Source organism: Streptopelia decaocto (assembly GCF_964273445.1).
Source record: "Streptopelia decaocto genome assembly, chromosome: 1".
In the NCBI taxonomy this organism is placed as follows: Eukaryota; Metazoa; Chordata; class Aves; order Columbiformes; family Columbidae; genus Streptopelia; species Streptopelia decaocto.
This window is the reverse complement of record NC_138663.1, coordinates 154,884,075-154,897,945: the sequence shown is the minus strand read 5'-3', so window position 1 is coordinate 154,897,945 and position 13,871 is coordinate 154,884,075. Positions and strand designations below refer to the sequence as shown.

The 13,871-nt window shown below is 35.7% G+C and overlaps 1 protein-coding gene across 3 annotated transcripts in view; it reads left to right on the top strand.

Annotated features, from left to right (window-relative positions):
- The window catches only part of TPP2 (tripeptidyl peptidase 2), a 51,766-nt gene that overhangs the window by 19,818 nt on the left and 18,077 nt on the right, over window positions 1-13,871 (top strand). For 2 of the 3 annotated variants that reach the window (XM_082050217.1, XM_082050219.1), the window contains exons 14-24: window positions 339-496; window positions 1,818-1,894; window positions 2,391-2,497; window positions 3,306-3,460; window positions 4,325-4,441; window positions 6,037-6,137; window positions 7,707-7,803; window positions 8,109-8,246; window positions 9,320-9,564; window positions 9,746-9,824; window positions 11,694-11,732. In XM_082050217.1, the coding sequence (XP_081906343.1) occupies window positions 339-496; window positions 1,818-1,894; window positions 2,391-2,497; window positions 3,306-3,460; window positions 4,325-4,441; window positions 6,037-6,137; window positions 7,707-7,803; window positions 8,109-8,246; window positions 9,320-9,564; window positions 9,746-9,824; window positions 11,694-11,732 (1,313 nt within the window). The remainder of the gene's footprint in view (window positions 1-338; window positions 497-1,817; window positions 1,895-2,390; window positions 2,498-3,305; window positions 3,461-4,324; window positions 4,442-6,036; window positions 6,138-7,706; window positions 7,804-8,108; window positions 8,247-9,319; window positions 9,565-9,745; window positions 9,825-11,693; window positions 11,733-13,871) is intronic. The other variant, XM_082050218.1, reaches the window with a different exon arrangement.

The window sequence follows — 13,871 nt, the reverse complement described above, 5'->3', positions numbered from 1 at the left end:
TTATACCTGCTTCCAGATTATGCTGTAGCTAACTGAAGCATTGTTTACCTTTGGCTTTGTCAGCTTTGACTGTTTCGAGGGGGAACTTTCAAAGTTGGGTACGACCTTTATTTTACTGTACACTGCTGCTATTCTATTTTTCTCAAGTTAAAAAGAAATAATATAGAATACTCTCCTTTGTGGAGAATCTGACATCTATGGACCCGAAGGACTTGGTTCCTATTACATTTTATTGATCTGTATATTTGGCTTATGTGTACATAGTGACAAATACTGTGTTATAGTAGAATATGCTCACATTTGTGTTATAATGTTTTCTGAAATTTGTTTCTGGACAGAAAACACTGAAAGAATATCTCTCCAGCTTCATTTAGCTTTAACTTCAAATGCACCGTGGGTCCAGTGTCCTAGTCATTTAGAGCTTATGAACCAGTGTCGGCACATAAATATCCGTGTGGATCCACGTGGCCTGAGAGAAGGACTACACTATACAGAGGTATTGTACATTATGCAGAGGTATTGAAGTATCCGTGTTCTAAGCAACATTATGTGCCCTTTCCTTTTAATGTGGTAACTATCTAAATTTCTTTTAGAAGTAAATTTTAAGGACATACAAGCCACATGCTATACAGACCAGAAAATACTGCTACATTCCATTTCACTATACATGCTGAATCCAGGGTTTAGCAATAATTATGCTGTACAATGTTGTACAGCACATACCAATGGGACTTCGAGTATCTGTGTTTAAAAATAAAAACATACAGAAATACAAACCAAATAAATAATACATTAAGGATTTTTTTCCTCTGGATATATTATCACCTTTGACTATCAGGCTCAGCCCCATGTTATTGAGGATAGAGATCTGTGTTTTTATGAGGTCTTAAATATTTTTCTGTGGTGTCTAAAGGACTGGCCAATCTTTTGTGGTGTAGCCATGCACTCTTATATGGACCCAAGATTTTGCTTCACCTTGAGGAGTTGATTGGGTACAGTGACAGAACCTGTTTTTTTGTTTCCTCACATCTACTTCATCTCATTTTGGGTGGAGAAAAATGTGTGGTAATGGCTGTGTACAGCGGAAGCATTTTGCTGACTTCAAGTGGCTATGTTTAAGTTTGGACAAAATTAATATGAAAGCCATTAAATTTCTCATTTTCTCTCCCAATCATCCTCTTTACTCCTGCAAAAGAAACCCACCAACAAAAAATGTTTTCCAGCCCTCTTCATCCTCATCCCAAACCTTATGTTAATATTTAAATGTTTCCATTGCGTTGTAGTTGATCATAATGAGGAAAATATCAGCTTACTCTTTAGAAATGACTTGCTTAAGATGCTTAGAGTTGCAAGTCTTCTATGGTACCCCTGGGAACATTTTAGTGAAGTGAGGGTAGAAAAAATTTTCAGAGATAGTATTTAAAACTTGGCCATAAAATCAGATTTTGTTTTCTCAATCATAAATCTGGAAAACAAGGATTAAAATATTTTTAATTAAAAAAAAATAGCTGAAATAAAAAGGCTGTTTGGGACAAATTCTGACTTGAAACTGGGTGGAGTTTTTGATATAGGGACTATCAAATGTGGGTTGAAAGCTTGAAAACTTCTGGGGTAAGACTGAAATAAGTGAGAAAACTAATATTTCTTTTTTTCTTGGTGAGTGTTGCTGTTTTGCTATTTCTAGGGTGGCACTGGTCAAATGATTTTTTTTCTCACTGATAACTACAAAGATTGAAAATACTGCTTTAAGTTTAGAGTTGCCTTCTATAATTTTCTCTTGACCAAAGATTTTAAGTGGCTGTATTTTATTTTGTTAGGTGTGCGGATATGATATAGCAATGCCTAATGCAGGCCCTCTGTTCAGAGTTCCAATAACTGTTGTTATACCCACAAGGTCAGTAAACCTGGGATTTAAGTTTATTTTAGTTTTCTGTACCCACTTGTTGTTTAATTCACCACCTTCTTTCTTCTGGGAATTCTTGAACTTACTACTAACATTAATATGGGAGCAAAGATCTGAAAAGGTTCTTGCAACTGACATTTACTTTTTTGTAGTTTTGGTCCTGGCAGCCAGAAGGCTGTCAGTTCAGGTGGGCTTAGCCACAGTGGATGAAGCTTCCTGATCCATCAGAATTCAGATGACTTCTGACTTTGGGGAGATGGGGAGGGTGTCAGCATAATGTGGTGGAGCTGATGTTTTAAATCTTTTAGATACATTGTGCTGTCAGATTCTGTACTAGTACAGATTGAAACAATCGGTGCGGAGGACTAAATAGTCTCATTGTACATTTTTTTTGAGAGTATTTTTGCATTTTAAACTACTGTAAAAAAAAAAAAAGGCTTCACAGCTTGTTTGATAGCTACTGTTTGTGTTTTCTTCTGACATACAGAGTAGATGAATCATCAAGCTATGACCTGACATATACAGATGTTCATTTTAAACCTGGTCAAATCCGAAGGCACTTCATTGATGTTCCACAGGGAGCTACATGGGCTGGTAAGGAAAATGACCACATATAATTAAATATAAATAAATGCATCTGTTAGACTTGACAGAGTTCATTTGAAATAATTTTGAGTTCTGCCTGAATAAGAACTGAAGGTTTCGACCCATGAATACATAAAATATTTATTTGATTCCAAGCTCTTAGAGGAATGACTTTAAGTTATCCCATGGTTTCTAGTATAGTAGGATCCTGATTCTCAGTCTCCTAGAAATCATCAAATACAATCTGAAGTCGTTGCCCATAACAGGAGAAATACCCCATGTTTATGGAAAAGTATTACTCTCTGACCTTTGAGGTTTTTAAGGTGTATGGATGTAGTGTTGAAAGATGTCTCAACTGAAGAAAATGTTTTTCATAATGGGCAAGTAGCTCATAATTCTGCAGGGAGAAAAAAAAAAGTTTTTTTTGTCTTCCTGTGTGAGATCACTAAATAATAATCCTTTCAAGAATCTTTCATTTAGACTGAAGTTAGTGATAAGACTCTTAATTTGGAATGCAGTAGTAGTTTGTTCAGTACAGGTTATACATCTGTGCTATCTAATTTATGTTCACCATTTAGTTGAATCATATCTCTCTTAACTGATCTCTGAACTTAACTAGTTTTTCTTAATCTGAAAGGGTCTGTAAATAACTGATATGTAAGTGTTATTCACATATGGAGCCACTTGGGGTATTGCATAACTTCTTAGACTACAAATTATTAATACTTGTGAAACTAGTGTTTTTCTGGTGAGTCTCTGCTTTCCTTCTGTGATTCTTGGCTCTTGAAACTAAACTTAACTTTTTCCTTTAATCTAGAAGTGACAGTATGTTCATGTTCAGCTGATGTGACTGCCAAGTTTGTGCTTCATGCTGTTCAGCTAGTGAAACAAAAAGCATATAGAAGTCATGAGTTCTACAAATTTTCATCCTTACCAGAAAAAGGATCATTGATTGAAGCATTTCCTGTCTTAGTAAGTTCCCTTAGCTGGTGGTGTGGGGGAAGAGAGAGAAAGTAATATATTAGCGCATAGTGATTTTTATCTGGTTTTTGGTTTTGGGAAGATCTCTAATAGCTTGCTAGGGTTTCCTGATTATTTGATATTGCCCTTATAACACATGTTAATCTCTTCAGTTTGTTGGTTCTTGTTTATACGAAACAGTTTGTTTCCCTTTCAAATAGGGCTATGACTTGTATAGATGTAGTACAGCTTATTTTGCCTTTAGTGCTTAATGTGGTACCCAGGACATCTCCTTGATGTTGAAGCCAGGTGATAACTGACTGGCTTCTATTCACATTGCTTAGATTCTGCAGGCTTATCTTAAACAATGCTAGCTCTTTTCCTTATACACATTTTCTGGGGCACACATATTAAACTCATTTATGAACTAACCTGTCTGTCCAGTATAAAGGATAGGAAAGAAAGACATAACATATAAAAGCTGTACCTTTCTCTGTCAGCTATACCCCTGGCACTCTAGGGATTTTTTTGGGGGGTGGGGGTTGTGTGGTTGATTTGTTTGTAGTTTTGTTTTGTTGGTTGGTTTTCTTGGTTGTGTTTTGTTTGTTTGGGTTGGGTTTGGTTTGGTTGTTTTTGTGGGGTTTTTTGTTGTTCGTCTGTTTGTTTTTTCATTATTTGTTGGAGCTGTCTTGTGTTTTCTGGACCAAGTATAATATCTTATTTGGTACTGTACAAACATATATGATTGGAGTAAACTGTACATTACAGGTGTTTTTGACCTATACTCCATTTTTTTTTTCTTGGTATAAGGGAGGCTGAGGTGAATAGAAGGAGAAGGTGAGAGCTTGTGTCTAACTTTGTGCTTTTGTCATCCAGGCTGGAAAAACCATTGAATTTTGTGTTGCTCGGTGGTGGGCAAGCCTTAGTGATGTTAGCATTAATTACACTATTTCTTTCCATGGTGTACTTTGTGCTACCCCTCAGCTAAACATGGTAAGTCTTCAGAGTGTTTATTTTGATTTATTCAAGTCCTATGGTATGTCAGAATAAAAAAGCTTTTCTTCATTCTTGCCTATATTTAGAAAGACTTAAAAGTATCCTTATACGTAAGATGTTCATGTTTTCTCTTAAAAATAGGTAAATAGGAATTCAGTCCCACAGAAATGCCTATTACCATTATTTGTTATTTTTTTCTATGCCTTATCATTATAAATCAGTAGGGAAAAATATAAAGGAAACAACAAACACCAACAGAAAGGACATACTAAGAGGCTAAAACTATAACTATACTTTCACTAGCAAGTGTTCGTGTGAACTTTGCTGAGACCACAGCAGAACTTGAATATGTAGACTAGAGTTGCTAAAGGACAATACTCTGAATACCACTTTCAGAATAAGATGTCATTGAAATTTATTTTCTGCTCAGTGGTTTATTGAGATGTGTCAATTACCTTGAGGTTCATTGTTTAGGGCAGGTTGAAAGCACAGTGGGTGGACAGTGTTGTGATTCCTAAGGCTTCATGATACTAAAGGATTGAAAAAGTTGCTTAAAACATCAGTATCCTAATATTTACAGTACTTTGCCTTGCTCCTGTGTTCTTTGGTGTCCTATGCAACTTGGCTTGGCTTGACTTTGCTTCCCTCAGGAGAAGGTCCTCTTTGAGAGCTGAGGTAGCAACATCCACGTGAAGAAGCACCATGCTAATTTATCTGGGCTTCTCCCTATTTTCAGCTAAGAACCAGAGCAAGTTATAGCCATCCTCAGGTGAATTTGGATGTATTCAGGCTCTAAGAGCTGAATAAACTGGAGGGAAAAGAGTGGATGCGTTGTACTAAGGTACCAGGTCTTGAACCAGTAGAGCGGGAAAAGAAAGAGCTGGTGGTGGTATGCACAGCAGTTTCCCCCACCCCAGCAACATTAGATCAACTGAAAAATGGAGAGTTAAAAATGAGTGAATACAAACAGTTTTGCCCTTCCTTCTTGCGCACCTGTAACTTTCATAAAATAAATTTTAAGAGTGCTGATCTACTGGCAGCTTTGTCATTGGATACTGCTAGAAAAAAAAGTTTTCAAATGATTTTGCCTATCACTGGCATCACTTGTGTATCACTTTGCCTACCACTACTACATCACTTGTGCGTGTAGTATTGTTTCTCTTTTGCAAAGTCAAACTATTCTGTAATAATAATCTGAAGTGGAAGCACCATAGAATACTTGTGTTTAGATTCTAGATGAATAATACATGTATTTATTGAATTACATATTCAAATGAAATCATCGCTAATGCACAAACAAAACTCAGTCCTGCCCAAAGTTTGACTTGTACAGTTCTGTACAAAGTACTTTAATTATTAAGGGAAAAAAATTATAAATAAGACTTTAGCTCCAGTTGCTGAAGTTTTGCAAGACCCAGTGTGTCTGCTGTTGTGAAATAGACATAAGCTTGTGAAGCTTTCAGACTCACAATATTACTTCTCGTAGGATAGATAAATACAGCTTGTGTTGTGTTTTTAAGGGACATATCAGATGATCCATAGCTGATGTTATAAGTGCACAGAAGCATAATTGTTATGTACTCTTCCTTTAGCATGCTTCAGAAGGCATCGTACGCTTTGATGTCCAGTCCCTGCTGAAGTACGAAGATATTGCTCCTTGCATAAATCTCAAAAGCTGGGTTCAGACGCTCAGGTAGAGTTTCTGGCGAACTGTATTGGGAAAGTTGGAAAACTATTTATATGTAGTTAAAACAGTAACAAGTTAACAGTTAAATTTAGGATAACAACAATATTCTTGTAAAATTTTAAGTGGGTTTGGAAGCATGAATCGAAGTTTCTTACCTTTCTCTCTTTTTTTTTTTTTTTTTTTTTTTTTTGTTCCTGTTAACTTCAAGACAATTTGAGAATTATGGTGACTTTTTTCCATACAAATTCTTTTCCTTAAGCAAATTAAAAAAAAAAAAAAAAAGAACCCACACAAAAAAAAACCCCACACAACCATATTTACAGAAATATTCCATTGCTTCCAAAGGAGACACTTAAAAGTAAAAAGAAACAAACTGTAGAGTTATTGGTGCTATTGTTCGTTTTGTTCTTTTATTTTTTCTAAGCAGTGCCTTCAGGTCCTGCCCAGTTTTGACCTGGGAAAACTGTCTTCTCTCTGGTTGATTGGAAGCATTTTTGTAGGATCTGGTGCAGAATTTGATGTGGGAAGTTGTGTTTATCTTGTCAGTTTGACACATGCTGATTTGGAGGAGAAACTTTGTTGGAAAATTCCTAACCAGTGCAGCAATTACTAAAGTGGGTCGCTTCGGGAGGAGAAAGAAATGCCATACAGTTTAAGCAATACTTTTAAGATTTGTGGTCACAGTGGTCAGTAATTCAAAACTTTCCCGTACTTGGGCCTCTGGGTGAAGACCTTGGGCTCTGTCTGGGACTTTTGGATACTTGTAACTGGAACTGAGGTCACTGGGAGTTTGATGCTTAATGAACATGTCACCTAATGTTAGGTTCAGAAGTACCTAGTTTGATATGGCTTAAGTGAGGAAATAAAACTATCCCTTAATACCTCTTTACCTCATTCTTGATTTGGAAAATGAAAATGCTTTTAATTCCTGGTAATATTTGAGACATTAATCTGACAGTAAACTAATTGTAATTAATTAAACTAATAAGAAAATATTTATATATTTAAATTAAGGTATGAGTACTGTTTCTTGAATGAAGTAATGACTCATAACACACAGGAAAGTACTGAATGGCTTCTCATTCAGTATCTTGAGTTTCAAATGCTTTGAGGCAGGGTGAGTATTAGGGAGATGTATCAAGTGTGGTATTAGTCTGTACTTAACTCTTCTGTCAGCAGTCTATCTGGTGTCCACCAGACTAGGAAACGTGGGTTAAATGGATCTATGATATGACCCAGCACAGATATTTTACTTGGGGACTAGTCTGTGCTCTTGGCAGTGAAAGAGCTGACAGGATCTTATAGAAAAATTTCTATCATGTAATTAAAGGTTGTCAGAATGTGTGAATGAAATGTAAACGTAAATGATGCCACACCACTTTCATTCAACTGACATTGGTTTTAACTGAGAAATTGATGCTGCTTTGGTAGTTACAATATTTTAAGAGGTGTTATTGCATGTGTTGATTTCAGTTGTAATTCAGAATATTCTTCTGCTTAAGCAAGACGAATTTTAATAGAGGATACATGTTTTTTAATAGCAACCTTCTGTTGTTTATTGCTGTTTAACTGCAGACCAGTGAGTGCAAAAATAAAACCTTTGGGCTCCAGAGATATTTTACCAAATAATCGTCAACTGTATGAGATGATTTTGACTTATAACTTCCATCAGGTAAGGCTTATAAGTGGTTGGTTGGTGTGGTTTGGGGTTTTTTTGTTTGTTTGGTTTTGGTTTGTGTTTTTTTTAATAATTAATAAATACAGCATTTTTTCTAAGAATAGATTTTAACTTTAGCTAGCTTTCTGTCTGAAACAATGTCTAGATTCACACTCTACAGTAAAAATTTGGATTTGGTTCTCTTTTGGAGCTGCTGTTTGAAATGGGCTTTAGTTCACTTATTGTTTTGAATACGTGTATAAGGATTGAACTTGTTTTATTCAGTAGTGGATTACATGCTTTGACCTTTCTTTTAACAGCCTAAGAGTGGAGAAGTAACTCCAAGCTGTCCACTTCTTTGTGAGTTGTTGTATGAATCTGAATTTGATAGTCAACTCTGGATTATTTTTGACCAGAACAAAAGACAAATGGGTTCAGGAGATGCCTATCCGCACCAGGTACAGAGTAATGTGTTTATTTTACCTTTAATTTTCTGCACAATGTGAAAATTTTGTTCTTTTTCACCCCTCAGGCCTGCTGTTAGCTCCTGTCCTGATCCATAGCTATAATGTCTTCACAAGAAGACAGGTTCAGTGGTGATATATTTAGATGAAAAAAATAATGGTTGACAGGTTTGTTTCCATGAAATAGAACATTAAGATTTTTTTCTCTTCCAAGAAAGGAAAAAGAGTTATGGTGTATTTTTTTTCTATAAAAAGCTGTTGACTAGTGATTTTGACTGGTGCATCTGACGAAGTAAATTCAAGTTCGTGTTATCTTTATGTTTGGTTTTGGTTTTTTTTACAAATATGATACGTTAACCTTTTAGGTGGAAAGGATGCATTCTTTTTCTGCAGATCTGACTTGTCTGCTGATAGATCAGAGGCTTCTGTATCCACAAAGGCTGTCTTGTATGCTGTTGGTATCTTCAGACAGCCTTTTAAACAGACAGGCAGTGTTGTTTTTTTTAATAAATGTTGATGATGTTATCTGCATGTTCCTACCTGAATATATAAAAAGCTTTGCAGAATCAAGACAAAGCGTCTGTCAGCTCTTTAAACTGCACCCTTGAATGTCAGGGGAATACTTGGTCCCTTGGTGTGAAAGCTGGTACAATGTTTGAGACAGTAGAAGATGTCCTGTGATCTAAACCACAGAGCACCCAAAGTTACATAGTAAACTGAAAGTGTATCAAGGCAAACCTGCTAGAGGTTTGAACTGAAAGTCTAGCAAGAATTCTGATTATTATTTGAGCAGTTGATACAGTGTTAGATAGGAACAAATGATACCAGACTACTTAGTGGTCTGAAAATGATGGATTATTTTTTTTTTCAGTCAATTTAATGTGTTTTGGCTGCTACCAAGTCTTGAAAGCACTCTGTTTTCAAGAGATTTCAAAACTAAGCAATCTAGCATATTTTAAATGGCTAGAGCTATATGGATCAAGAAGAACATGACAGTTCTATTGCCAAGTTTTTTGTGAATGGTGAAGTATTTATTCTTGACATTCATAAGAACTTCTTTCTTTCAGTATTCTGTGAAACTGGAAAAAGGAGATTACACTATTCGGTTACAAATTCGTCACGAACAGAACAGTGAGCTGGATCGCATCAAAGACCTTCCGTTTATTGTTTCTCACAGGTTGTCTAGTACCTTGAGCTTAGATATTTATGAAAACCATAGCCTTGCTCTCTTAGGGAAGAAGAAATCCAACAGTTTGACATTACCACCAAAACACAGTCAGCCATTCTTTGTAACATCTCTGCCTGATGACAAGTAAGTTACTGAAGTCTTGTTTTTCTCATCTACATCTAACCAGCTACCTCTAGTTTGATAGTGTCTACCTGTTAAGCTTGGCAGTTCCTCTTGTGTTGGTCTTCTTTTGGGTTCTTTATTGTAGTCCACATGGAACATTAATGAATTTGATTTTAACACTGAACTTTCTTTCTTTGAATAGGATACCTAAAGGAGCAGGACCAGGATGTTATCTTGCAGGAGCTCTTACACTGTCTAAAACAGAACTTGGAAAGAAAGCTGTGAGTATTTGGAATGGATGACAGCTTGTTTTATAGAAACTTTTGAACTGAATAAATGGCATGCTAGGAAGTGCTGTGTTTCATGGTTTTAATAAAGAGTACTAGGTTTAGTAACATAACACATTTTAGAGGCAGTTGTTTCATTATAAAGTCAGAGTAACTTCTAAGTAGTTCTATTTTTATTTTCATCTGATAATCTCCGATGTAGTTGCATTTTCTAAATTGTGAATTCTATTTCTTTCACTCTGAATCCTTGTATTTCTAGAAGCAACTGCTTTTTTCTTGGTGTGGAGCCTTGAAAAGATTTTGTTTATTGCTTAGTTTAGTATAGTTTTTGAATGAAAAATACATGCATATCTATTGGTGCATGTTGATTCTCTAGTAAACAGCTATACTCTTCTTTGCATGCATACAACTTTCAGCAAAAATATGTGCTTTCTTAACACCTACATGTTACTGTTACAAAGTAGTAGGAACTTTGCTGACTCAAATGCATAAGCAGATATTCTTACCTGCGGCACACTGATTTTGTCAACCACTGATATGAATGTATGCTCCAACAGAATGATGTAAGATCTCTGTATATGATGCAAGGAAAAAAAAAGCTATTTTTTGGTCATAATACAGCATCCTGTAAAAGCTGCTTTCTAACTTGTATGAATCTGTAGTGCAACAGTGATTGTGGTAACCAGATCACTCTTGTGTGTACCTGGTGCTAAGGTATTTAGAATATTCCCTTAGCTATTTTTAAATAGATGGCAAAGCTCAGAATAAGTTTGAATCAATCCTGGTGACTGTTAGAAGTAGTTCTTTGTCCATATATTGCTAGATGTGGCTGAACAATGTACAAAATTAGAGTATGTTTTTATATAAGTTTCTGTGAGTAGGTGGGAACATACCCTTATATCTTGTTGAGTACAACAGTTTAGTTTATTCAATCTGATTTGTTTGTAGGTAGTACTTTGGGCAGATTGTATGTAACTACAGGTTAGAAAATGTCTGTCAGGAGAATTTATGTATCAATGAGGAAAACCCTAGTAATTATGAACTCTAAAGTACTTAGTCTTATATTCCTTTGTGATTCCTGCAAGGTTGCAAGTATACTTTCATGAAATTCATGGTAAATCCGTTACGGTAAGTGTAGTATAGTTTTCCTAACTTGAATTCTGCATTTGTTTGATCTATTGGTTGTAATTCTTATCTATCTTATTTTAAAACCAGAATATGTGGTTATATACAGTGATTTCTGGGATGGGAAGTAGGTAGGTAGGTATCACCTGTCAGATTTCCTGTGATGAAGAATACCTAAGAGCTCACGAGGCTAGAAATTCTAGCTGAGGTGTGTCTCATGTCATAGTTTAAGGCACTACTGTCATGGCTGTATTTCACTGGAAAAAGGGCAATATAAAATAGTATCAGATACTTTCTGCTGCCTTTAGTATGTACCACGAGACAAAAAAGGACAATTAGGCATCAGTTGTCTCTAGGTAAGCAAATGGGATGCAATGTGAGAAAAAATATGCATAATTTCTATATATTTATTATTAAATAGAACAATGCCACTAAACAGTCAAAATCTAAAATCTATACTTTTGAGGCTGAGTTTCTGTAATTTGTTAATTTAAGCTAAGTGATTAACAACACTTGCTTTTCTTACAGGAATAACTGGCTTGATGCACAATAATACATTGTTTTATTAACTTTTAAGAACTGAAAGAGCATGCTTTAAGAGCATGTTTGATGATAGATTTGACTCTGAAAGTTTAAAAATCTGTAGCTTGAAGTTATAACCATAACTGTACAGAGAAGGTGTCTCCATCCTGTGTGGTGTGTGCATGTTTTCTTACAGTATGTTATTCTAACTCCCAGGGGCAGTCTGCAGCAAAGCGACAAGGAAAATTTAAAAAGGTACTGAATGTTAGTTTTTGAAAAAGATGTACTTAAGTCTTTTTGCGTATGACTTAAAGAATTTGTCTACCAGTATTGGTTTTTAATTTGTCTCCCTCATCTACCTCTTTAGTCCTGAGTTATTTGCTTCAGCACCTTAAGTATGTCTACTGGTAGAATGACAAAACACTGCTGTAATACAAAGCTGAGAGGTTTGTGAGCATCTGGATACTTCTGCAATAAGTGCTGTAAAAGCGCATGTGGTGATTAGTGGTCTGTAATTTTTCTTTTTATTAAATACTCAGGAATCTTCAGTGCTTGTGGTCAAGATTTTATGTAACAAGTGTTTTTACCTATTCTATTCTGTCTGCAAATTAAGAACTGAATATGAACATAACACTGATGTAGAATTGAATATATAACTGTATAACAAGTCTACTGAACTGGGAGCTACCTTCAAATCAGTCACAAAAAAACAGGTTTTTTTGTAGGAGGGATGGACTTGATGGAAAATTCTCCCAATTTGTGATTCTACTCAAATTAAATATAACTTTTTATAAGGGTAGAGCTTATACAGTGATGTAGCAGGTGCTAGAATTTACAGAAATAATTTTGGAGCATGTATAAGATAGTTCAGGTAGGGAGTTGAGTAACTTTTAACATAGCAGTGTTTTAATATTGTGCTTTCTCATTCTTACGTTAGGTAATACAATATTCTGCTGGCAGTCAGAGGCTGAAACAGTCTTTATAAGAAAAAAAATAGGCTACCTTTATAAAGCTACTGTCTTTTCTTGTTTTGCTCTTACATTGTAAAGCTATTTGCATTCTTTCGTTTTCAAGGTACTGTGTTCAGGAGTGGCATGCAAATTAGTCACGATTAGTCACGATTCTTGTTAGCAGTAAGGCATGAGAATCATCCATAACGCAGTTTATTGCCATAATCTGTTATTTTGTGTAACAGTGAGCTGGTAACTGAGCCTGCTGATTACTCTGGTCTTGGTGTAATAACTGTGTGGGATGTGATTAGGCTTTACAAGAAGGATTTTAATGTGCACTGCTGCAATTTTATTTTCATGCTGCATCTGAAAAGTATGCAGATCACTTTTAGAAAGATGATTTAAAATCCCATGTGAATGTATGGCTTCCTGATGAACAGGGTATAAAGTTTTCATGCAGTGAATTTCTAACAAGAGAGTTAATAAACTCTAATCATAATTCAATTTGCATAGCAAAACCTATCAAACAGATCCAGGAGGCTGCTTGGTCTAGTTTTAAATTTTGGTTTCAGAACATGTTCATATCTGAGCAGTATCCCCACTCAAGCCAAAATAAAAACTGTTGTTCTTGATATTTCTACCTCATAAGAGATGTCAGCATACTATGATCAAATAAATAAAATACAGTGCATTTCAAAGCATTGATCCATAAGAGCTCCATTAATGAATATATTTTTCTGAGAATGCAACTCTTGAGGGCTTCCATATTGACAAGTTTTGAATATTTACACTGCCCTGTCATAAGTCTACGTATGTTTATGATGTTTTCCAGCATGGAAAACATGTTTATATATTTATTTTGTGACCCAGTCAATCAAAAAAACTGTGTGTAGATTTTTCATATTTTTCACAGATGACTCCAGGCCCTGTTGTGGGATTATGAGTGTTCATTTACAAGTCACATTTTATATGTTCTTTTCTCTGATACTGGTGACTAGTCTGTGTAAAGCTTTATATATATATATGTACACACACACACAAAAATAAATATATATGTATGTATCAGTTGATGAGGGAGGGAACTTACATATGTGCATCACACTACCAACACTACCAGAAATCCATGGTGGGCATTTCTGGTTGTTTAAAAGTACTTCTATTTTTGTAGAATCACAGAATGGCTGATGCTGGAAGGGGCTCTGGAGGTCATCTGGTCTAATCCCCCTGCTCAAGCCTCCTAAAGCTGGTTTCCCAGAACCACATCCAAGTGGCTTTTGAGCATCTCCAAGGTTGGAGACTACACAACCTCTCTTGGCAACCTGTGCCATTGTTCAGTCACCCCCACAGCGAAAAAATATTTCCTGGTGTCCAGAGGGGAACTTCTGTGTTCCTGTTGGTGGCTGTTGCCTCTTGTCCTGTCACACTGCACCACTGAAAAGTCTGG